General features: G+C 48.2%; 1 protein-coding gene across 1 annotated transcript; it reads left to right on the top strand.

Moving 5' to 3' along the window:
• Positions 1 to 331: 331 nt before the first annotated feature.
• LOC144735419 (pigment epithelium-derived factor-like) lies at positions 332 to 22166 on the top strand. Its single transcript, XM_078617820.1, has 9 exons — positions 332 to 474; positions 1942 to 1968; positions 10760 to 10786; positions 11734 to 11884; positions 15599 to 15754; positions 16882 to 17085; positions 17856 to 17998; positions 19589 to 19802; positions 21092 to 22166. Exons 1-9 carry the CDS (start codon positions 388 to 390, stop codon positions 21451 to 21453), a joined length of 1371 nt encoding a protein of 456 aa, XP_078473946.1. The 5' UTR covers positions 332 to 387; the 3' UTR covers positions 21454 to 22166.
• The last annotated feature ends 4146 nt before the right edge of the window (positions 22167 to 26312 follow it).

Raw genomic sequence — 26312 nt, 5'->3', positions numbered from 1 at the left:
CACGAGATGAGTACAACTTGCCTCCTCAAGTTCAAGTTCATTGATTAGGTGTAGAGCCCTGTGAGCCATTCGGCTCTTGAATCGGGTGCAACCGCAACAAACAAAAAACAAAAACATGAACCAAAAAACATCTTAAAGTGAGTATGTGACTGAGTGCAAACACCGTACACCAACGCTGTGTGCAAAAATCCCAGTGGGATGCAAGTCAAACAACCAACAACAACCACAAGACAACTTAGATTAAGGCCATCAGTCTAACTCTGTACTACAACAAACAAACATTGCTAAACCAATACACTCAAACCAGGACAGTTACAATAATCCCGTCTCTCCCTGTGTCCCTCTGTCATCCCACGCCTTCCCTGTGTGTGTAGAGCGACCGTCACCATGGCTCGCCTCTCCCCTCTCTTCGTCTCACTCCTCATCGCCATTCTCTCCCTGGGAGTCGCGGACCATCACGGGCGCACAAAGCCGGTGAGTGAAGCATCGTGGGTCTGTGCCGAGCGGTTGTGAACTAACACGACCGATTGAGTCTATGGGTCTCTTTGTGAGTCTGTGGGTCTCTGTGTGATGAGTTTATGGGTCTCTGTGCGAGTCTATGGGTCTCTGTGCGAGTCTATGGGTCTCTGTGCGAGTCTATGGGTCTCTGTGTGAGTCTGTGGGTCTCTGTGTGAGTCTGTGGGTCTCTATGTGAGCCTGTGGGTCTCTGTGTGAGTCTATGGGTCTCTGTGCGAGTCTATGGGTCTCTGTGCGAGTCTATGGGTCTCTGTGCGGGTCTATGGGTCTATGTGTGAGTCTATGAAGAACATGTGTGTCGGAAAGACAGCGTCTGAATGGCTGTCAGTGAATGACGCTGTCTTTCCGACAGACCTGTTCTTCACCTGAGGACGGCTGCTTGCGTTGTGGCCGAAACGTCGTGAGAATTGTATTTTATTATGTTTTATTTTTATTATTTTATTATTTCCCTTCTACGTGACTTTACCGAAAGAACCAAGAAGAAAAAAAACATTGCTCTGATAATAATCTATGTTGCATTGTCTTTTAAACTGATTGGCCTACACCAGAGGCAGCAGGAGCAGCCTTCTTTATCGGCCTCGTCTCGTATCTATTTGCTGTTTGAACATCTTAACACAACTCCTGTTTTATTGATAGAAAGAGTAAAACCTATTCTTAGCTTTCATACTTTCATGAAAAAAAGCCATCCCATGATATAGCTGCTCACCCCGAGTTATAAACGCTCCGATACGCGTGGCATTGTCCTTGTACTGTTCACATGTTGGCGTCGTTCTCTCGTCTGACACTGCTGGTGAGACTGGTCCATAGAGAACAAAGCTGCTGCTGCTGTATCTGGTGTAGGCCAATCCGTTTCGAAGACAATCCGTGCATTTTCTTGGTTCTTTCGGTAAAGTCGTCACGTAGAAGGGAAATAATAAAATAATAAAAATAAAACGTAATAATAAATACAATTTTCACGACGTTTCGGCCACAATGCAAGCAGCCGTCCTCAGGTGAAGAACAGGTCTGGCGGAAAGACAGACCTGTTCTTCACCTGAGGACGGCTGTTTGCGTTGTGGCCGAAACGTCGTGAGAATTATTTGATCATGTTTTATTTTTATCAATTTATTATTTCCCTTCTACGCGACTTTACCGAAAGAACCAAGAAGATGAATCCCTGCAGTCACGAAAGCTTTCAATCAAAATCTTAACACAGCTGTTTTGTTGCCAGAAAAAATGGGTAAATGTATTCTCATGTTATGTTTTTGTGTTTTACTCTGTTGTATTGTAAATGGCTTGATGTAAATCACGTCTCGCCCCCCTGCGAAAGAGGCAATGCATCATATGTCACAACGAGCCCGGTATTTCAGATTGTGGATAAATCGCAGATCTTATGGCTTTCCTCACGATCCCACTCCCTTCCCTTCTGCCCCCCCCCCCTCACAGGCCGCCCCTCCCATCTCGGTGAAACCGGTAAGAGGCCATGTCTGTTGCAAAGTGGATCCCGTTATAAGAACGTGGAGTTAAACTTCACTCAGTTTGATAATTGTTTTTTTACCCTTTTATCTGGCAACAAAACTGACACCTTTTTTACGAGGAGTCATGTTTGCATAGACCTCCTCGTAAAAAAAAGGTGTCAGTTTTGTTGCCAGATAAAAGGGTAAAAAAACTATAATTATATTTTTTACTGGCAAATGAGGTACCAATGGTGTAAATGTTTCACCCCGAGCTCTCATACACTGATGGTGCATTGTCTTTGAGTTGTGCGCCTTTTGGCGTCATCTGGTCCAACACCATGTGAGACTAGGCTCTAAGGAAAGCAGTCTCGGGTGTGGACGAATCAACTTCAAGGACAGTGCATTTATTATCAGAGTTATGTTTTTGTTTGCATTCTATGCAAATGTAATGTAGTAACTCGGCGGGAGACGACTTCACGGGTAACACACTCTTTATTTTATCAAACTCGTTCACAGGTGACTAACACCTACTTTGTATCTCGGGTGACAAACACCCACTTAGTATCTCGGGTGACAAACACCCACTTAGCTACTTGGCGACTAACGACCACTGAGCTACTCGGATGACCAACATCCACTTAGTATCTCGGGTGACAACCACCCACTTAGCTACTCGGCGACTAACGCCACTGAGCTACTCGGATGACCAACATCCACTTAGCTACTCGGCGACTAACGCCACTGAGCTACTCGGGACACTCCCTGCCCGGGGTATCCGTCTCGACTGTGGGTCCCCAGCCCGACCCACGGGGGCGTCGGACCCCGGGTCCCACAGCCTCGCCTCCGAGCCACACAGGGCCCCGGTCCCCACAAGGACGGCGGGACTAGGGGTCTCGGGGCACTAGGTCTTCAGCTCCGTCTTCGGGTCTTCAACTGGGTAACTCTCCCCGAGTGCTCTCGCGCGTCCCCCTTTATACCCCACCTGCGGACGTCGCTGCGAGCACCCACTTATTCGACCAATCGCCGGGCGCTGGCTACGATCCTGTTTTCCCACATCTCATCGTGCCTCACCACCCACGCCGCGCCGCCCCGTCATCTGTCACTCCCGGCGCGCGCGTCCACACCACGCCCACAACGCGTGCCCAACCCCGCACCCCGCGCCGCCCCGTGATCCATCACTGTCACAGTCGGCGCACGTCAATACCACCACTACATCACCCCCTACCACATAGCTCGCAGCCGACCCGGCTGCTATAAAAATATACAAACCGCCCTGTGTGCCCCGTAACACAACACAACAACAAGAACAACTAACGTAACAACACAACACGACGCGAACACTACCATCCGCAACCATCAACCAATGCCACCGCGACAATAGAACAATATATACAAACCGGCGAGTGACAATAGCAATGTGTATGCAGAAAGGAAAATAAATGGAAATTTTTTTTTTTTCTTTCGACTCGTGCAGTGTCCCATCCTTTCCGAGCGTCCCTACAACGGGACATTACCCCGGCAGAGGGGAACACCGGGCGAGCTCGGTGTTGAGAAAAAAACGTCTTCATGAAAATTGTTGTGCCCTAGCCCGAGTCCGCCTTGCCGGTCCGTCGTACGGCACCAGACGCGGTTGAACGTCCGGTGGTGCCAGCGGTTCAGAAAGACATCGGCCAGGCACCGAGGACCCGTGCGTGCCGCGGGGTTCAGGCTCCCGACGGTCAGCAGCCGTCAAGCCCGAGGCACCTGGGGGTGGGTCAGGTGGAAACACGTGAGGAGCAGCCTGCGACACCTCCCTCCCCGAGTCGACGGTCACATCACACGCCCGGTCGTTACGGCACAGAACGGGGTCACACGGTGCCGCATAGGGCTTCAGTCGGGAGGGGTGCACGTACCAACGGCGTTTTTCCCATTTAATCTGTATACTCTGGGGTCGTGCAACCCGCACAATTTCCACCGGTCCCCTCCAAGGTCTCAACAACTTGGGGGACGTAGCCAACGGTGCATGTGGACAATGCAGCCAGGCCTTATCGCCTGGTTTCCAATCATGCGTATGCACCCTCCGCTCATGCAATCTCTCGTTCGCAATTTGCCGCGACCGCGAATTCAACCTCGCCGCCTCCCGTGCTTCAGTCAATTTTGCGATATTAAATTTGATGTGGTCTGCCAATTTAGATTTTGCACGTGGCTGGGAAATCCCCAGTTGGACGTCCATGGCCGGATCGGCCTCCCACCCATACATAAGAAAAAATGGGGAAAACCCCGTCGCCGCATGAGGGGCCATTCGATAGGCCGCGAGTACCCCCGGCACCTGTAAGTCCCAATCAACCTGATCGTCGCAGACCTGTTGGCACAACATAGACGTAATCGTCCTGTTCAGACGCTCAACCATCCCGTCAGTCTGCGGGTGGTAGGGGGAAGTACGCACTATCATTGTACCCAACAGGTCGCACACCTCGCGCAACAAACCGCTCGAAAAATTATTTCCATGATCCGTCAGCAAGCGTTCGGGGGCGCCCTTGTCCAAAACATAACCCTGGACGAAGGCGTCCGCCACCGCTGCAGCCGACTGGTTGGCGAGTGGCCATGCCATGGGCCATCGGGTGAAGTATTCTACGGCAACCAGCAGGAACCTATTTCCCCTCGGTGTAGCAGGAAAGGGCCCCAAGATGTCCAACGCAACCAATTCGTTTGTGCGCGAAACTTGAATGGATTGCAGCGGTGGATTAGCTGCCCATGGTGGCGGTTTTCTTTCGGCGCACCCTACGCATCCCTTAAGAATGTTCGCCACGTCGTTACCCATCCCCGGCCAATAATAGTCTCGCTGGATTAGGGCGAGCGTTTTTTGAAAACCCAGATGCATGAGCCGTTCATGAGCTGCCAGAACGACCTTACCCCGCATAGCAACAGGCACAACGAGCACGTGACCCCGGGACATGTTGTCCCACTTCATCAAAAGGCCCTGTCTGCACACCCAGGAACCGACCCGCGCATCCCCTACCTCGGGAGCGCCAACTTTTCGACGTAGCGTAAGTAGGGAGCTGTCGGACATTTGGAGACGGCCCCACTCAATGAGGGGCAATGACAACAGCGAATCCCTCCCCGTGGGAGCGTCGACTCCCAATTGCACTTTGGACAAGTTAGCAGAACCGGCACACAACGAGTCCAACCACTCTGTCCCCTCATCACTTGGAGGACGCGACTCGACAGCGAAATCCGCCCGAGACACGAGCCGTTCCCCAACGGGTAGCGGCGCGGCGTGAGCCAGCACCGTTCCCTGCGCAATTTCGGCCGGCCGCGACCCCGTATTCAGGACCCTTACGAACGGCTCACTGTCCCCTCTCACCATGGTTTGAGCAACCGCTAAGTCGAGGCCCCTTCTGGCCCTGTTAGACGGCCCCAACGGCACCCCCTGTGCCACCGCGCCCACCTCGAGTGGCTTCCTCAACCGACGGGGTACCAACATTTTCGATCCCGGGGGCACCCTTACAGTCTGAGTTGCCAGCGCCTGCACCGTCGCACAAACCGTGCGTATTTTGGTAGGGCTCGTCAAGAACGCAAGCCGCCGACCTGACGGAAGCTCGATGCAGGCCTGATCTATGAGAATTTTGATGGGCATTTTGGACAAAAAGTCCGTACCTAGCAAACAGGGAACGGCCAGCGATGATGATACAAAAATAGGGCCCGCCAATTTGATGTCACCAATGCAAATAGTCGCCCGAATCTGGCCGATGATCCCCAGGGATCCCCCATTCGCCGCATGAAACGGCACGTCTACTGGCAGAAGGGGTCTACTTTGGACGGGAAGAATGTTATAAATAAGGTCCGAGATGATGGTGGCCGACGCACCCGTGTCAACAAGCACCCGGACCTCAACCCCGTCAATGAACCCCGTTACCACGGACGACCCGGCCGACGCAGCCACGATCCTGTGGGCCAATTCGGACCACTCGACTGCTTGCGGGCCGCGTACGGACCCCCCTCGCCGAAATGAACCCCCGGCACCCAGCCGCGAACCCCCCACCGCCAAGCGGCGACCCGAATGTGCCGTGTTTGTGGACCGAACGTGTGAGGTGCCGCGACTTGCCGGGTTTTGTTGGGATGACTTGTGGCCCTGGTCGTCGTCCCGACGTGGTCCTGTGGCGCGCTGACGCGGGGCCCGGCACCCGGCTGCGACGTGACCCCGAAGGCCGCAGTTGTAGCAGACGACGGACGTCGTAGGTTTCGGTTGCTCCAGCTTGCGGGGCGAACGTGTGGGCGAACGACCTCCCGTTCTCCACTCCCCCGGACGCGATGCAGCGAAGGCCTGCTCCTGCACCGCAGCTGGCTGAGGTTCGGCGATCGTGGCGGCCAGTGCCGCGTTCCCCGCCCATTTGCAGACGACCCCCGGCTTGCGTTTGAGGACCTCGTACGCGTGGATGCTCGTGGCGATCGCCAGGGAGCAGATATCCATCTCGTCCGCCACGTTGATGGGGACCCCCAACTCGTGGGCCAACACCAGCAGCTGCTCCGTCACCATGGCGTCCTTCCCCTCCTTATCCATGCGGGGAAAAGCTGCGTCCGCCAAGGCGAGTAGTGCCGTGCGATAGGCGAGCGTCGTTTCTCCAGCCACCTTCCGCCGATCGTAGAACTGGTGGCGACACGTGGAGGGCGGCCCGAACACCTTCGCCATCAGGTGTAGTGCGGCCTGGAGCGTAGAGCGGGACGACCTTGCAGCAGATGTGAAGGCTGCAAGCGCGTCGTCGTCAAGCATCGCTGGCAACGCACGCAGGGCAGTGGTGTCGGACCACCCCGACATCTCCTGATGAGCGAGGAACCTTCGTTGGAAGGCTCCCCAGTCGCCCCCATCCGCCTTGAACGCCGACAGCGCGGGCAATCTTTGCTGGAGGACCCGATCGTCGTCGACGTCGGAGAGATTTTCCCGCGCTCCGCTGTAGTTGTGTAAAATGTCGGCTCGGTTGTCAGGCGCAAAATGGAGGGCTCCGGCGCGCGCTGATGACGTGGGCTGCGCTGCGCGGAGGTGTCCGGCCACGTGGTGTCCGTCTTTCCCGCCAATCGGTGGCGGCCCCCCAAAAACGGCGGCAACTTCCAGGCTTTTGGCGCGAAGCGCCCTTTGGCGGGAATCCTCCACCGTCGCTTCCTCCACGACCCCCGCAGCCGTTTTTTCCGCTCGCCGGAACGGAGATGTCGGCCAAGACAGCGGCGGCGGCGAGTAGCAACTCCGCCAAGCGGGCGTGCGCGTCCTGGAGGCTGGTGTCGGAGGCAAGCGGAGCGTCGGCCATCACCGCGAAGTGCTGCATCGGCGGCAACTCCTCGTCCTCTACTCCCGAGGTCGGTGTCCCCGGTACGCCGTCGTCGTCCCGACCTCGCTCGTGGGTACGGGTAGTCTTCCTCGTGTCCATACTCCTTGAAGACAGGTTTACTTCTGACGCCAGTTGTAATGTAGTAACTCGGCGGGAGACGACTTCACGGGTAACACACTCTTTATTTTATCAAACTCGTTCACAGGTGACTAACACCTACTTTGTATCTCGGGTGACAAACACCCACTTAGTATCTCGGGTGACAAACACCCACTTAGCTACTTGGCGACTAACGCCCACTGAGCTACTCGGATGACCAACATCCACTTAGTATCTCGGGTGACAACCACCCACTTAGCTACTCGGCGACTAACGCCACTGAGCTACTCGGGACACTCCCTGCCCGGGGTATCCGTCTCGACTGTGGGTCCCCAGCCCGACCCACGGGGGCGTCGGACCCCGGGTCCCACAGCCTCGCCTCCGAGCCACACAGGGCCCCGGTCCCCACAAGGACGGCGGGACTAGGGGTCTCGGGGCACTAGGTCTTCAGCTCCGTCTTCGGGTCTTCAACTGGGTAACTCTCCCCGAGTGCTCTCGCGCGTCCCCCTTTATACCCCACCTGCGGACGTCGCTGCGAGCACCCACTTATTCGACCAATCGCCGGGCGCTGGCTACGATCCTGTTTTCCCACATCTCATCGTGCCTCACCACCCACGCCGCGCCGCCCCGTCATCTGTCACTCCCGGCGCGCGCGTCCACACCACGCCCACAACGCGTGCCCAACCCCGCACCCCGCGCCGCCCCGTGATCCATCACTGTCACAGTCGGCGCACGTCAATACCACCACTACACAAACATGACTCCTCGTAAAAAAGGTGTCAGTTTTGTTGCCTGATAAAAGGGTAAAAAAACAATTATCATATTTTTCACTCAGTTTAACACGTAGCAGGCTTTTGCGAGCAATATTATTCATAATATAGGTTTTTGGGTCAGATCGCGTTATTTATAAATGTGTCGTAACCCTCCACCACCCGACACGGCTAAATAGTAAAAAATGTGTCACGTTTTTCAAAGGACAAAATAATTCACGTCTTTAGCCCACCGGTGTGTTGAAGAGAGAATCAGCAGCATTTTAAAATTGGAGTACTACCACCATTGCCATTTTGATAACACTGGTCAACACACTTTTTCTGGCATAAGGTATTCCAAGGGTTTGAAGGTAATTTTGGGGTGCTGATTCCAAATCTGGCATCAGTTTTTGTCTATCACATCAGGTTTTTGAGATATCAAATATTGCATTTTCAATAAAAACTGCAGAGGAAAAATATTAAATAAATGTGGATATCTACATAAAATTATATTATAAACACACTATCCTAAAAACACAGCACCATATTTTAACACTAAAGCAGTCACTGACAACAACTTGCAATCATAAGTGACAGAGTTAATTTCGCAAATCTGAGATCAGATTCGGAATCAGCACCCTGAAATTAGTCTAGAACAGCTGCAAAAGTCCAGGCCAGAAAAAAAAGTTTTTTTTTGCTGACCAGTGTAATCAGCATCAACCATCATTAAATCACCACCACCATCAATTGTGATGCAGATCTTCTCTGAATTCCCAGGTCGACGCTTCGATGTATCGTTGACTGAGATTTTTCCCCCTGTAGCCCCCAGGCTTTTTAACGCGCTTTCCACAATATTTCAGGGAATCTCTCTAAAGAGTATGTGGACATTGAAAAAAAAATGAAACCGATGTTATACGCATCCACTCGTCAAACGTTCATTGAGTAAATGGATTCTTAAAATGTATTTTGATTATTTTCATGCTTGCTGTGTCATGTGCAGCGCTTTGAGATTATTGTTGAAAATCCGCTATATAAATGGAATTTATTAATTAGTTAACTCGCGAATTTGGATGTCTGAGGCTGTGGACATTTTTAAAAAATGCATCTTAAAACCTATTCGTACGCTTCCACTAATTAAACTTTAGGTTTATTTCGTAAATGGATTCAAAAAATCTATTTGTAATATCGTTATTATTGTTTTGCTGAGTGTCTGCTGCCGCTACTATGTCCTGTGCAGCGCTTTGAGATCCTTGTTGAAAAGCTACGATATAAATGTAATTATTCTTAAAAAATGAAACTGATTGCGAATAAAAAAAATGCAATCTAGGCTCACCAAGGTCATCGTAAATGTGTTCGTTTGAACCTTTTTAGTTTTCCCGCTTTTCTTTCCTCTGCCTCAAGATGATGTGCTCACATTCCAGGCAGTATCGGTTATTTCCAACTCTTCCCTCATCTCCTTTCCATAACGCCTCATTTTATTTCCTGTAAATAGTTAAACGTTTCAAACGTACAAAATAGTGATTAACATAGCCTGTAAAGTCTGTTCTCCAACAACGCGTCGTTTTCATCACGCGAAGTTGATGTCACACAATGAATATTTTAGGGAACACAAAATGAAACAAATCACGACGTTTCGATCGCAACACAAGCGGTCGTAATCAGGCAAAGCTTCAAATCAAGAGGGAACACTTGTTTTTTTTTACTAACGCGGATGCGAATTGGATATAACGCGATCGAGCGAACGGATCTAGCTCACGCGAGTAGGAATACGCGGTTTGTACGGCTGCCTCGGCATAGCATCATCATCATCATCGTCATCGCACAAGATGGGATGCTGCTGGATTATTCTAGATGCTACCAACGCGCCTTAGTCTTTGCTCAGCCTGCGTACGCATCTCACGAGTTATCGCGGATTGTGCTTCACCACATTCATTTTTCGATTTAAAGCTTTCGTGACTACAGGGATTCATCTTCTTGGTTCTTTCGGAAAAAGTCACGTAGAATGGAAATAATAAAATAATAAAAATTAAACATAATAAAATATATTCATTATTGTAAAGTAATTTTCCATAGGGATTGTCCTTCACCACATATTCACTATTGTAAAGCAATTTTCCATAGATACGGACTGTATTTGTCAGATGCAATATTGTTTATAATAGAGTTTTTTTGGGGTTAGATCGCTGTAAATATATAAAATGTGTCGTTAAAACCCGCCACCACCCGACACAGCCAACTAGTAAGGGTTGTCAAGTAAACAGAACGTGGCCAATTCGTCACTAGTACAGCACACCGGTGTGTTGGAAAGGCAGCTTAAATCTTCTTGCTGTAGTTTTCACACCTGATGATGATTGCTTGTGTTGCAATCGAAACGTCGTGAGCATTTTAATGATATTTTATTTTTCTTATTTTATAATTTCCCTTCTACGTGACTTTACCGAAAGAACCAAGAATATGAATCCCTGCAGTCACGAAAGCTTTAAATCGAAATTTAAAATGTTGCTGTATTCTAAATGGTTTTATGTAAATCACGTCGCCTCTTGCGAAAGAGGCAATGCATCATATGTCGCAACGAGCCGGCGTTTGACCTCTTGGATAAATAGGGGATCCTACGACTCGCCTCACGATCCCACTCTTCCCTTCCCCCCCTCCCTCACAGGGTGCCCCTCCCGTCTCGGCGAAGCCGGTAAGAGGTCGCGTCTGGAGGAAACTGCATCATGTCATGAGAATGTGGAGTTCAACTTTCACCACCACCAGCATCGCCATTTTGAGAATCAGATTCACCAACATAAAAAAAATCAACACCACCATCAATTTTGAATCTATCAGCACCACACTTATAAACATCATCATATTTTTTTAAAATCATCACCACCATCGATTTTAACCCATCAGCACCACACTCATAACCATCATCATCATTTTTTCAATCATCACCACCATCAATTTTTAATCCATCAGCACCACACTCATAACCATCATCATCATCGTAATTTTTTTTCAATCATCACCACCATCAATTTTTAACCCATCAGCACCACACTCATAACCATCATCATCATTTTTTTCAATCATCACCACCAGCAATTTTGAATCCATCAGCACTACACTCATAACCATCATCATCATCATCATCATTTTTTTCAATCATCACCACCATCAATTTTGAATCCATCAGCACCACACTCATAATCATCATCATCATCGTAATTTTTTTTCAATCATCACCACCATCAATTTTTAACCCATCAGCACCACACTCATAACCATCATCATCATCATCATTTTTTTCAATCATCACCACCATCAATTTTGAACCCATCAGCACCACACTCATAACCATCATCATCATCATTTTTTTCAATCATCACCACCATCAATTTTGAACCCATCAGCACCACACTCATAACCATCATCATCATCATCATCATCATTTTTTTCAATCATCACCACCATCAATTTTGAACCCATCAGTACCACACTCATAACCATCATCATCATTTTTTTCAATCATCACCACCATCAATTTTTAACCCATCAGCATCACACTCATAGTGTTCACCATCACCACTGCTCCCCGTTCCCCACACACAACGCCTCACAGTCTCCTCTCTCCCACTCTCACCCTCCCAGGCCATCTCTCCGTTCGCGCTGTCTCGCCTCGCGAGTTCCCAGGCGGACCTGGGCTTCCAACTTTTCCACAAACTGGGCGAGGCATCACCGGGCCAGAATGTCCTCTTCTCGCCTCTCACCACCTCTGCAGCGCTCATGATGCTACTGGCTGGTGAGAGGAGCTCCCGGCACGCTCAGTCCATCGCTGGATGAATGCCTCCCCCCAGACAACGACGTCTCTAACATTCCGTTTAGCTCCTGCGCACGATCCTATCTCATCGACTCATCTCCATAACGGATGCAGCTCCTCGTGGTATCCTTCCTATTTCTGCTGCCACTCTGTGAAGAGTCTCGACCATTGGACATGGTCAATTCTATCTATGACCAGTGCCGGATGATCCGAGTAGCAGAAGTAGCTAAATGCTTTCAAGATATCGATTCCGGTTCAGTGTTTCTGCACTTGCTCTATTACTATAGTACCATACCGCCTTCAACTTTTATGAACGACTGGGGCTTTTAAGGCTAGCGATTTGTCGTATTATCTGGCTGTATAGCAAATGAAAAAAAGCCTTTACTATGCAAGTTTAAAATGTATGTGTTGTAAAATGCAAGTGTTTTTGTAATATTTAGGGCCTCTTTATAACATATGCTACAGGCCCCGCACTAGCTTCATCCGGCACTGTCCATGACGTGTACTGCCCCAAGCCCACTAATTACACTGGTCAACATTTTTTTTTTTCTGGCCAGGACTTTTGCAGCTGTTTTAGACTAATTTCAGGGTGCTGATTCCAAATCTGATCTCAAATTTGCTCTATTACATCTCATTTTTATGCTATCGGCATACCCCATTTTCATTGATTTTACCCGAATTTAACTCTGTCACTTATGATTGCAAGTTGTTGCGAGTCAGTGACTGCTTTAGTGTTAAAATATGGTGCTGTATTTTTAGGATGGTGTGTTTATAATATAATTTTATGTAGATATCCACATTTATTTAATATTTTTCTTCTGCAGTTTTAATGAAAATGCAATATTTGATATCTCAAAAACCTGATGTGATAGACAAAAACTGATGCCAGATTTGAAATCAGCACCCCAAAATTACCTTCAAACCATTGGAATACCTTATGCCAGAAAAAGTGTGTTGACCAGTGTTGTTCTTAACAGTGAATATAATCTCTCTAACTTGCGTGCTATTTCTAATCTACGAGTTCCAGTTTTCTGTCTCTTAATTCAATCAAAATCACTCCACACTTAGTCACAGCTTGTTTCACTTTTCTTGTCGATGTTCATGTTTCTTACTGTGACGTCGGTTCGTTTTTCACCCTGCATTTTGTTCTGCTTTGCAAAGCAACCGAACTCGCTCTCAGCCACCGATCTTCGTTCATCTTTTGATTTTGGTCCACCTGCAAATTAGACGTAGAGTCGTATGCGCAGCATGCGTGTTCTCCAGTTGTATTGCTATGACACATACGTTTGCCCTTCCAGACTGATGAGATTGCAACCAGACTGGACCCTACACATATTGTTTTTAAAATAGACATCGCCCCAGAGCTCTGGTATGATACAGAGAAAAAAAGACGCTGCGTTGGCCCGTGATGACTTCCACAGGATCGAGAGATGGATTTGTGCACTTCCCCATGAGAACCTGCAGACAAAATGTGCACACTCCCACCACAGCATGTGCACACAGCAGGCAGAACGTGCACACTCCCACCACAGCATGTGCACACTGCCGACAACACGTGCACACTGGGACCTCCACGAAAGCACAGCGCGCCACGTCTTCACGTCCATACGGCGTACAGCCGTTGCAATACGGGCACACAAAATGCGTTCTTTAATTTGTGTTTCTCCCTTGTGATAGGACTTTGTAGGATGAACGTTGAGATTTACAGTGAGGGAAAAAAATATTTGATCCCCTGCTGATTTTGTACGTTTGCCCACTGACAAAGAAATGATCAGTCTATAATTTTAAGGGTAGGTTTATTTGAACAGTGAGAGACAGAATAGCAACAAAAAAATCCGAAAAAACGCATGTCAAAAATGTTATACATTGATTTGCATTTTAATGAGGGATATAAGTATTTGACCCCTCTGCAAAACATGACTTAGTACTTGGTGGTAACACCCTTGCTGGCAATCACAGAGGTCAGACGTTTGTTGTAGTTGGCCACCAGGTTTGCACACATCTCATTAAAATGCACATCAATTTATAAGGTGATAAGGGGTTGACAGGTACGTGACTGGACCATCCTGAACGAGGTCATCTTACACTCCACAAATGAGTAAGTTGCGCGAATTAGGAAATAGACTTAATTTATTTCACAATTTTAAACGGAGGGGGGTCTTATTTCAGTCGTCCATTAGACATATCGTGCCACGCGCATTCATAATTATTGAGTGAACTTGGAATTTACATTTGTAAATGACAACAAGAAAAACTCCATCGCAACAGAAAAAAACGATACAGGCTGGAAAACCAATATTCACAAATGTCAACTGTTGTTTCCTTTAGGCAAGTGATATCGGGGTTCTCATTCGTATAAAGTTAAGTCATCTCTATATATGGGCTCCCAGTGGAATTCTGTGAGAGTGAATAATGAGACACTGGCCTTTTGCCCGTCCAAGGACGGGTGTATTGCAGTCAATCTGAAACTTGCAAGCGAAAAGCAGACCGCGATGTGATATTCATTTAAAGGTTATAATCCCTTGTTCATCACGACGTCCTTTTTACTTTGATGTCTCAACAGCGTGACGGAGATCGCGTGACGTGAGGGTTCTGCCTTTGTAGTGAGGGTTGTAAGTTAACACCGAGGAGGGGGAGGAGGCACCTCGCCCCCCTCCCATGTGGAGTGACGTCAGCCGCTAATTATTATTAATGGAGGGGGGGGGTGTCCATTTGGAGGACGTCACCTGTTCATGATTATTATTAATGACGGGGGCTGGTCGATGTGGATTGACGTCACCCGCTCATGATTATTAATGAGGGGGGGGGGGAGGGTCCATGTGGAGGATGATAACACTGGTCAACACGCTTTTTCTGGCATAAGGTATTCCAACCGGTTCAAGGTAATATTGGGGTGCTGATTCCAAATCTGGCATCAGTTTTTGTCCATCACATAAGGTTTTTGAGATATCAAATATTGCATTTTCAATAAAAACTGCAGAAGAAAAATATTAAATAAATGTGGATATCTAAATAAAATGATATTATAAACACACTATCCTAAAAATACAGCACCATATTTTAACACTAAAGCAGTCACTGACTCGCAACAACTTGCAATTATAAGTGACAGAGTTAATTTCGGGTAAAATCAATGAAAATGGGGTATGCCGATAGCATAAAAATGAGATGTGATAGAGCAAATCTGAGATCAGATTTGGAATCGGCACCCTGAAATTAGTCTAGAACAGCTGCAAAAGTCCAGGCCAAAAAAAACCGTTCTTTTATTGTTGACCAGTGTTATTAACGAGGGGGGCTGGTCGACGTGGAGTGACGTCACGCGCAGGACACACGGACATTCATGACTCATTATTGTAGTAAATTGCCCTGATGGGTCCTAGTAAAGATGCATTCTGCCGACAGCTCTGTCTTCATTTCACTGTCTGTTGGGTGGCCACATTTTCTGAACTCCATGAGTCAGGGGTTCTAAAACACAAAAATGGGCACGCATTAAGTTATTTTGAGCTGGTGGTCTGGACAAGGCTGAGTGCTTTTGGACATGCAACGTGCATCTTTGTGTGTTGTTAAATGAACTCGTGCTGGTTAATTGATTTGGCTCACATTTAATTTGAGCCCCACTCTGCAACCATCGTTATTGTGAAACTAATCCCCGAACTCTCTCTTCCTGTCTCGTGCTGCTCACTCTGAGCTTCTTAGGCACGGCCCATCAGACAGAGACTCAACTCACCAACGCCCTGCGTCTCCAATTCCTCCGTGACCCGAATCCCCAGGCCTCTTTCCAAGCCCTGGTTTCCAAACTGCACCATGACCATGACAGCACCAACATCGCTGCCCGCATCTTCACCGCCAAAGGTTAGTGATGATGTGGGAATCGCTTACAAAGTCCAGGAGGTTCGGGGGCTCAGAGCCACTGAGCCTGCACCGCCGACATCCTGCGTTATAATCTGGGCATTCAGCCTCCTGTGACTAAACTGGGTTCTCGATCGTAGCGAATTGAAGGTCACAGCCTGGTCTCCAATGTCTCGCATAGATATAATAGTCACAAATGACGAGAAGGGTGAGTGACTGCTGTAATGAATTTCGAAAAATGTTCTAAAAAGGGCTTAGAGAGTTCAGATGTAGCAAAGACAAAAATCTTGGAAACTAAATCTTTAACATTTGTCTCTTTTTAACTTCGGCTATGAATTTTTTTCCCCTAAATCTAACATTCGTCTAAATATGTTTTTCTAAGGGGGTGAAGAGTTAATCCTCTAGAAAAAAACAATAGAAAGCAGAAGCCTGCTTCTGATTACTCTTATATTATTTGGCCATTGTTGAATCCACTGCTGTATGAGTCCTCTCAATGCAGTGTTGGCCCCATGGGCGGTTGCTAGATCGTTATCACTTCACCATTCAGGCAAGTTCAGATATCATTCACAACTGATGTTAGCCGTGATAGGGATTCAAACTCAACTCGCAGGGTTCGTAACACAGTGCACTAACCACTGTGCTACAGCTTTCCACGGACATTGTATGTCCATCTAAGACACGTGAACATTTATAATGGCTCAGAGATAATGGCAGTGGCTCATAAATCCAGAACGAGATCCAATTTTGATTTAAAGCTTTCATGACTGCAGGGATTCATATTCTTGGTTCTTTCGGCAAAATCACGTAGAAGGGAAACAATGAAATAATAATAATATAAAAAATAAAATTCTCACGACGTTTCGACTGCAACACAAGCAATCATCATCAGGTGTGAAAAACACAGCAAGAAAATTTGAATAAAGTGGCGGTTTTTCTTAACTTTAGCATCACTGACAGCGATTTCGGCAGTTGTTCAGATGGACGAGTCCATGACTTTACCAAAAGAACCAAGAATATGAGATGAAATTTCTTCTCGTCCAGAGTTTTAATCAAAGTTCATCTAGAACGTGGGCACTCACTTGACAGGTTTGATTTGCCTTGTTGTTTCTTGATCAAAATTTTTCCACCAGATGCCAAAATCAAGCAGCAATTTCTCGACGCGGTGGAGAAGTACCACAAAGCCAAACCGCAGAACTTGATCGGGAACGTGAAGGAAGACGTGGCACTGATAAATAAGTGGGTGGCCGAAAAGACGGAAGGACACATCCCAGACCTCATCAAAGAGCTTCCCGCCGATCTGCAGCTCTTTATTGTGAGCGCCATTTTCTTCAAGGGTAAGGCAGACCGAGGAACAAAAGGAACGCCTTGGCTATCATAAACCACAAGCACAGCCCGAGATGACAAAATGGCCGCCTTGGCTATAATAAACCACAAGCACAGCCTGAGATGACAAAATAGCCGCCTTGGCTATCATAAACCACGAGCACAGCCCGAGATGACAAGACAAACACACACACAGGGGAACACATGCACACACGCAAGACAAAGATCCCCTGTATATCCTTCACAGGTTGTTGGGGAAAGTGTTGTTAGCGAGCACCGATCAAAGCCGGCACAGCACACGAGGGGGTGGGTGGACAGCACCATGCCCAACAGCCTTTGTATCTCAAATGTGCATTTCCACACATCGCACCAGGTACTCATTTGAAGCTGAGTCGGGAGGCCCAAAACCCATTGAGATAATCGTCACTGGTTTTGGTCGTGAGCGGGAATCAAACTTGGATCGCTAACCATTGCACTATGGCTCCCCACAAACAGACACACGGTGGGATATACACACACACGTGCACGAGGCTGACTCATTAAATGTCGAGGAGGATCGCTCCGCTGAACAAAATAGTTCCGCAGTTCAGTTTGCCTGTGCGAGTTCGCGCTTTGTCACCATAAAAAATATATATATTTCTAATGGAAGCTGGTTCGTCAGTGCAGACGATCGTAAGTCGGGTGTTTGTAAGTCGAGGCCTGTCTGTCTACATAACTCCACGGACTGACCTGGTCCCCCCCCTCGACCCCACCCCTCTTTACCACTCTCTTACCTGGACAGGTAAGTGGCTGAATCCCTTCCAGGTTGAGTCTACGAGTCCGAGGCCGTTCCACCTGAGTCCAACCAACGAGACGCAGGTCCCCACCATGTTTGCCAGTGATTACCCCGTGAAGAAGGGGAGACACCCCAGCCTGCCAGTCACGGTCTGAGACACTCGCAAACACACGCACATACGCAAACACGTACATTATGCTTTGAAATGTACAGATTACTTTTCAAGTGGGGGTGCCGTTCCATTAACTATCGTTATAATTTGACAGTACACTTGTTTTAAATGTTTCTTTCTTGCTAAATGTGTTGTGTTTTATATCGTATTTAGAAAAAAGTATGCAACGTGTGACTATCGTTTATTTACATACAAAGTGGGTGAGAGGGAGAGAGAGAGAGATGGCAAATGAAAAAGGACAAGGGAGTGAAATAACGCTCTATACACAAAGATGCTGCAATATAGACTGAGGAAGAGAAAGGCACTCCGTGTATCACTGCTCACACGAGTACAGCAGGAGGAGTACTCTAGTACTACAGTAATAGTACTATGGTATTACAGTACCAGCTCCTAGTATCACTAACCAACGCTGCCAACACCCACGTCGTTTTTCACTCACTAGACTCGCATTGTAGTGAGTAGTCAGTTCGTCCCATGCTAGCGAGTACTCAGTCTGTCTCGCGCTATACTCACGCGAAGTGACAAACGTTCCATAGAAAGCAAAACCGCGTTCAAGGGAAAACGCGTCTTGAGAACGCCACGCGTTAAGGGGGGACTTGCCTTCTAGAATTTTCCTGGGATAAGGAAGCGTAATTACTATCATAAAAACTTAGACTAAGTGAGACTTTCTGGCAGAACGAGTGTAGTAAGAATAATGGGAAAAGATTAAGATCACCCGTATAGCCTTTAACAAACTGCTCGGACAAGTGCTGTTAGTTAGCACCTATGAAGGCCGGCATGGCACAGGAGGCAGTTGTTGGTCAACACCACGCTCAGCCATCCTTTGTCTCCCTTGCGGCATTGTTTACACACTGCACCAGATACTCATTTGAGGCTGGGTGAACTTAGGGGAGGCCCAGGACCTCTTCAGATACTCGTGAATGGTATTGGCGGCAGTGAGCGGGAATTGAACTTCGATCAGCGGTTTCGTCGCACGGCATAGCACTAACCGTTACACTACTGCTCCCATAACCCACCACCACTCACGACACAATCACCAACATAACTCACCCAACCACCAGCATACCATCTACATTCTACAACCTACGCAGCCACCACCACCACCAACTACAACCCATTACCGCTCCCCACAACGACAACCCACTACCGCTCCCCACAAACGCACGTATACACACACGCACACGAACAGAAGAGATCTTACTAATAGGGGTTTTCCCCTTTTTTCTGGCAACAAAACTGACACCTTTTGCAAGGAATCATCCTTACATTAACCACAATACTTGCAGTCAAATGCAAACAAAAACAATACTCTGATAATTTATGCATTGTCTTTGAAACTGATTGCATGCATAAATTATCAGAGTATTGTTCTTTCTTTGCATTTGACTGCAAGTATTGTGGTTGATGTAAGCATGATTCCTTGCAAAAGGTGTCAGTTTTGTTGCCAGAAAAAAGGGGAAAACCCCTATTAGTATTTTTTGGTACTGGCAAAGGAGTTCCCATGAAAGAAGAGATCTTTTCAACGTCTCACCGGCGAGTCTGATCCCCCCCCCCTCCAAACCCCCAGGTCGCACAAATCCAGTTCCAGGGCAACACGAGTCTGCTGCTGTTCGTCCCTGACGCGGTGAGCACCAACCTGTCCGCGCTGGAGTCGTCGCTGTCCTCCCAGCTCGTGACCACGCTGGTGGAGGAGACGCTGGTGCAGAAGAAGATCAACTTGCAGCTGCCGCTCATTTCCTTGGACGTCGAGAGCGACCTCAAGCAGACGCTGACGGACATCGGTGAGGTTCTGGGATTGAGATTTTTTCAAACCTGAATCCGGGTGGTTTTCTTTTTTGCAGCCTCTGCCAGATCTCAAACCGTCACGCAAAACTCCGATCCATCCTCCCAGCAGCAGCAGCATCTTTTGGCGAACCATTGAACAAAGACCGGTCACTGCATCTGGCGCTTTCAGATGCGCTGCTTCTGCCGCCGTCTGGAACGCTCTTCCTTATGACATTAGGAAGCTACTGGAGCTGTGCACTTTTAAGTCATCTACATTTAAATTTAATTTCTTTAGAACCGCTTTTCGTGTTTGAGAGAGCTTTCTTTTGAGCCTCGTGTCAAACGGTGTTAGACACCGTCTCTGGTGTGGACCAATTAGTTTCAAGGACAACGCATTTATTACACTGGTCAACACACTTTTTCTGGCATAAGGTATTCCAACGGTTTTAATGTAATTTTGGGGTGCTGAAATCAAATCTGGCATCAGTTTTTGTCTATCACATCAGGTTTTTGAGATATAAAATATTGCATTTTCAATAAAAACTGCAGAAGAAAAATATTAAATAAATGTGGATATCTACATAAAATTATATTATAAACACACTATCCTAAAAATACAGCACCATATTTTAACACTAAAACAGTCACTGACTCGCAACAACTTGCAATCATAAGTGACAGAGTTAATTTTGGGTAAAATCAATGAAAATGGGGTATGCCAATAGCATAAAATGAGATGTGATAGAGCAAATCTGAGATCAGATTTGGAATCAGCACCCTGAAATTAGTCTAAAACAGCTGCAAAAGTCCAGGCCAGAATTATTATTTTTTGTTGACCAGTGTTATCAGAGTATATTTTTTGTTTGCATTCTGACCACAAGTATTGTGGTTAATGCAGACATGATTCCTTGTAAAAAGTTTCAGCTTGTTGATTTAACATCTTAACACCTGTTTTGTTGCCAAAAAAGGGGAAAAAACTATTATCAATTGAGGAACTGGCAAAGGAGGTCCCATGATGGACCCTCAATTGTTTTCTTAAAACTTATGCCCCCTTTTCCCGTCTTTACGAATCTGTCTTCACTCAAATGCTCTTGCAAAGGACGCTGTTTGAGCGAAGACACGCCCGTAACGATCTGAATAAAGGGGGGAAGATATGGGATAAGTAGGTGAGGGGAAAACGTGAGACAAAGACTGGAGGTGTAGATGATGATGATGATGATGAAAATGAATCCTCAATTCTTCCCTGAAAGCTTCTGACCCCTCTCTGTGTGCCTCCTCCTCCTCCTGCCTCCCACCCATGACCCAGGTCTTGGAGATCTCTTCAATGCTCCGGACCTCAGCAAGATCTCGGACACTCCTATCCGTGTCTCCAAGGTCATCCACCGTGCCACCATGACCCTCAACGAAGAGGGAGTCAAGGCCGCGGCCGCCACGGGGATAATGATCAGTCTCACGTCCGCCCGGCTTCCCGAGGAGCTGAAGGTGGACAGACCGTTCGTCTTCCTCATCAGAGACGACGAGACGGGGGCTCTGCTCTTCGCAGGAAGGGTCACGAACCCCCCTCCCGTGCCCGAGAAGAAGAAGAAACACGGGGATACCTCCTCATCCGAGGAGCATGGCAAGGAGGGAAAGCGAGGGAAGAAGGAGGGAAAGAAGCATCATCATTAGAAAGTGAGAAATAATTGCGGTCAGACGGGATAATTTTTCTAGATTTGAAGCTTTCGTGACTGCAAGGATTCATATTCTTAGGTTTTATCGGTAAAGTCACGTGGGAGAAAAATTAAAATTAAAATTAATAAAAGTAAAATAATAATAAAATAAAAATCACGACGTTTTGGAGGCAACACAAGCTTCCGTCTTCAGGTGGAACCGTCACAGCAATGATTGCTGCATCAAGTAATTTTTTACCTACGTGACTTTACCGAAAAAAACCTAAGAATATAATTTTTCCTGTGTTTTGGTCTACGCGGTTTCTGCTCACTGCCGAGTCACTACGTCCAGTTCGTAATTGAGTCGGTTTTGGATTTGCCTCGTTCTCGCCGGATTAATCAGTCGCCTCCCCACCTCAAACGCAAATCAGACGGTGAACAAACTGCACTCTCCTGATGATCGGAGTGACGGTTCGCGCTATCTACATCACGCCGGCCATGTTTTACCGACCATCGGGGGTCGTGCGGGCATGCATCCTCATTTGTATTCGAGTGCGGGAGGACTGGTCAAGGTAGAAAGATGGGACTGTGGTAGTTCGCAAGCATTCGAGAAACCCTGTCGCCGTGGTCGCAAACTGATGTCGAAAATGTCATGTGGTGGTGTCCTTGCATTTGATCCTGACACCAAGATGCGTGTGTTTGCTGATAAGTCCACAGAGGCGCTGTTTCATCGGGAGCAATAAACATGAGCCCTACTTGTTCTCTTGTTTGTGCGTGGAGCGGGAGGGGATCCTGAACGATCCAGGGTGTCATGGTGGCTAATATTGTCAATTACATCGCCTGGTATAGCTTAACCCAGCTTAAATATACGCTGCCAAGCTTGGTGGTGTTCATTCAGACGCTGTCTTTCCGACAGACCTGTTCTTCACCTGAGGACGGCTGCTTGCGTTATGGCTGAAACGTCGTGAGAATTATCTTATTATGTTGAATTTTTATTATTTTATTATTTCCCTTCTAAGTGACTTTACCGAAAGAACCAAGAAGATGGTATATAGGAGGTCGCGGGGTTAGACGCAGACCCTGATGACTGCTCTCTGTTTGGAGTTTGCGTGTTCTCTCTCCCCGTGGTCGCATGGATTTTTCTCGGGGCCTCCGGTTTACCCTCCAAATTTAGACAAGTGTGTTTTAGAGTTATTTGGCTGATTTACATTTCCACGTGATATGCCACTTCGTTGGGTTATCATTTGTGATTGCCAGGTCACTTCTGAAAAAGGGCTAAATAGCTCAGGGGGCCTTACCTGGTAACAAAATAATCGCAATAAATACATTTTCGAAACTTGCTCCATTATTGAAATTTGCTATGTGGGGCATTGGAATCAATAACCAGCAGATTCCCAGGGAAGTCTGGAAACAATTCGACAGGACAGTAAATAAATGCACAGCTCACCCTGCCCAACCAGCCTACACACCAGAGGTCGCAAACGGGTTTTGATTCCTTACCCGTACTCGTACCCGGCCGCACCAGGGTCGCAAACGGGTACCCGTTTGCGACCCTGGTGCGGCCGGGTACGGGTAGGCCGTGAGTTATTGGTGAGTCACCGTTCGTCACTCATTTCCCAACGTCTTGTCTCTTCTCACAATTCAAGTTCCTAGAATCAACCCACCCGCGCCTGCAACATGGCTTCATCCCAGAGGTCGCAATCGAGTACCCGTACCCGTACCCGTACCCTACCCGATACCTGGCCGGGTACGGGTAGCCGGGTATCGGGTAGGGTACGGGTACCCGTTTGCGACCCTGGTGCGGCCGGGTACGGGTAAGGAATCAAAACCCGTTTGCGACCTCTGCGCACCGCACACTGCTCGCGGTGCCTCTGCGCTGACCAGCGCTCGCCCAAGCACCGCTAGGGCTGGTACTACATCTCGTAACCTGGGCTGCCCTTAATGACAACGTATTATCGGCCGTGGCTTCGCAAGCCCCGGCAACGTACAGTGACAAGCACAGTCACTACACGTACAAGAATTGGTCTATTTGTTTGTGTTTCCCCCTTGTGATGGGACTAATGAGGTCTGAATTGGTCTGTAATAAGGTAGGCACTGATAAGGTGTTGACAGATATGCTCACACGCTGACATACTCACCCACTCACCCAAACACTCACTTTACCACTCCCTCACCCACCAACTCACTCACTGACCCATCCACTCACCTACCCACTCACCTACTCACCCACACACTCACTTACTCGCCAATCCACTCACCTACTCACTCACCTACTCACTCATCAACTCACCTACTCATTCACCCACTCACTCACGTACTCTCTCACCCACCCACTCATCCACCCACTCACCCACCCACTCATTCACCCACTCTCTCACGCACGCTCTCACGCACTCACTCACCCACTCACCCATTCAACCACCCACTCACCCACTCACCCACCCACTCATCGACTCACTCACCTACTCACCCAGCCACTCACGAACACACTCACACACCCATTGCGGTTAACCCAGTGAGCTTCTGTGCGCCCATACAATTTTAAGCCAATTTCGGGGGCCGCAATGTCATTTGTCCTGGGGGGGTCGGCCAATCCCCTGGCACCGGGAAACCGTGGGGCTTCCCCTCTAAGTGCCCTTCGGATGAAAACCCGTGGTGCCAGGCGATCCCCCACCGGGACACTACGTGTGTGTGTGTGTGTGCGCGGCGTGTGTGCGTGTGTGTACGCGGCGTGTGTGTGTGTGTATGTGTGCGGCGTGTGTGTGTGGCGTGTGTGTGTGTACGTGTGTGTGTGTGCGCGGCGTGTGTGCATTCAAGGCGGGGATAGGGGGGGAGTTGCAGTGATTGCAGAGTGGCTCCACGGTCGTGGCACCACATAAACCCACAACAACATTTACAATTCGAGTATTGTGACGTTTTGCTGGTAATTACAACAACAACAACCATAAACAACATCATCAGGCGTGGGTTTATTCTCCAACAACCACTTAGTGCTGAACAAATAAACTAATTGGCTACGCTTTCTTTACGTGATACAAACCTTACTCATCGGCTGTGTCGGGTCGCGGCGGCGGGTTTCACGACACATTTATACTTAACGCGATCTGTACCAACAAAAAAACCCTCAAGATCGTTAAACCCCCAACTGCAAACAAGCAGATTCGGGCCAAAAAATGACGCTCACGCGCACACAGTGAAAGGTAGGCGACTTGACACGGCTGCACTGTTCACAATATCCGGCCGCCACATTTCCAAAAAGATGCACAGGCCATTGAAAGAACCTGTCAAGGTCACGAAGGTTCTGTGGCTGCAGTGTGCCCCATATTAAATTGAAGAATTAATAATTATCTTTTTAAATGTGAGCTATATAGCTCTTCATCAGAAGCAACCTGACCATCACAAATGATGGCTCAACCAAGTGGGGCTTCACCAATGGAACCTCCTTTGCCAGTAGCAAAATATGATAATTGGTTTTTTACCCTTTTATCTGGCAAACATGACTCACATGACTCCTTGTAAAAAATAGGTGTCAGTTTTGTTGCCAGATAAAAGGGTAAAAACCCGATTTTCATATTTTGCTACTGGCAAAGGAGGTTCCAATGGGGTAAATGCTTCACCCCGAGCTCTCATACTCTGATGGTGCATTGTCTTTGAGTTGTGCCTTTTGGCTTCATCCGGTCCAACACCATGTGAGACTAGGCTCTAAGAAAAGCTGTCTCGGGTGTGGACCAATCAATTTCAAGGACAGTGCATAAATGATCAGAGTTGTGTTTTTTGTTTGCATTCCGACCGCAGGTATTGTGGTCTATGCAAACATGACTCCTTGTAAAGAAGTGGAAAAGTAGGAGCCAAATATTGTAAATGCATGTTTCTAAATATGGAAATAAAAACCGGAGGACCTGGAGAAAAATCGACTTTTGCACATTGCCACACTGCCACCAAATGAACCTATGGCAGTAATAAGGGTCAAGCAGAGAAAGTGTTGCCCTCGTCCCAATGAAAAGCGTGCAAAGTGTGGCGCTTTTTGTTCTAGCCTACTTCAAGGCTCACACCTTTATTGCCACCACTATTGTATTATTGTTCAGCCAAGTCCCACTCGTGTATAGTGTTGGTCGAGTCTAATGAGAGGGTAATAGATGTCAAAACCGAGTCAATTTAAGAGGGTCGGTTTATCTTTAAATTTTAGACAAGCTCCCCCTGCCTGCTTTCACACCGTGGCCTACATCTGTACAACACGGTGCGCTTCCACCAAACCCCAGGGCGACCTTTTTGACCCACACTCACACCTGAGGCTACACAGCACACACCCTGAAGGGACGTGGAGCCTTAGATGGCGTTTACCACCAACTTTTTGGGTTACATTCACAAGAAAGCCAACTTCGAGGTGACGCTTGACGACACTCGACGTGGGCCACCACCGGCATGCCACCGTCGTCCAGAGGTCGCAAACGGGTTTTGATTCCTTACCCGTACCCGTACCCGGCCGCACCAGGGTCGCAAACGGGTACCCGTACCCGGCCGGATCGGGTACCCGTACGCTACCCGTACCCTACCCGGAATGAGTGACAAACGGTTACTCACCGGTGACTCACGGCCTACCCGTACCCGTACCCGGCCGCACCAGGGTTGCAAACGGGTACCCGTACCCGGCCGGGTACGGGTAGCCGGGTATCGGGTACCCGGTTGCGACCTCTGCCGTCGTCTGAAGAGGAATAGAGCCAGGCGCCTGCTGGCTCCTCTCCACAACCAGGCGGCATCAGAGGCAGCCTTCCTGCACTCCTCTACTCATCCCTGCTCCCCCATCGGGTGTCCAAGCTGGGACGCTTGGAGGTTTCAAGGACCACTCCTGTTCCCTGCTAGCTGGAGCTCGAGAGCAGA

Source organism: Lampetra planeri, chromosome 55 (genome assembly GCF_965212315.1).
Source record: "Lampetra planeri chromosome 55, kcLamPlan1.2.h2, whole genome shotgun sequence".
Classification (NCBI taxonomy): domain Eukaryota; kingdom Metazoa; phylum Chordata; class Hyperoartia; order Petromyzontiformes; family Petromyzontidae; genus Lampetra; species Lampetra planeri.
Note: the sequence above shows the minus strand (reverse complement) of the source record. Positions and strands in the feature narration are given on the sequence as shown.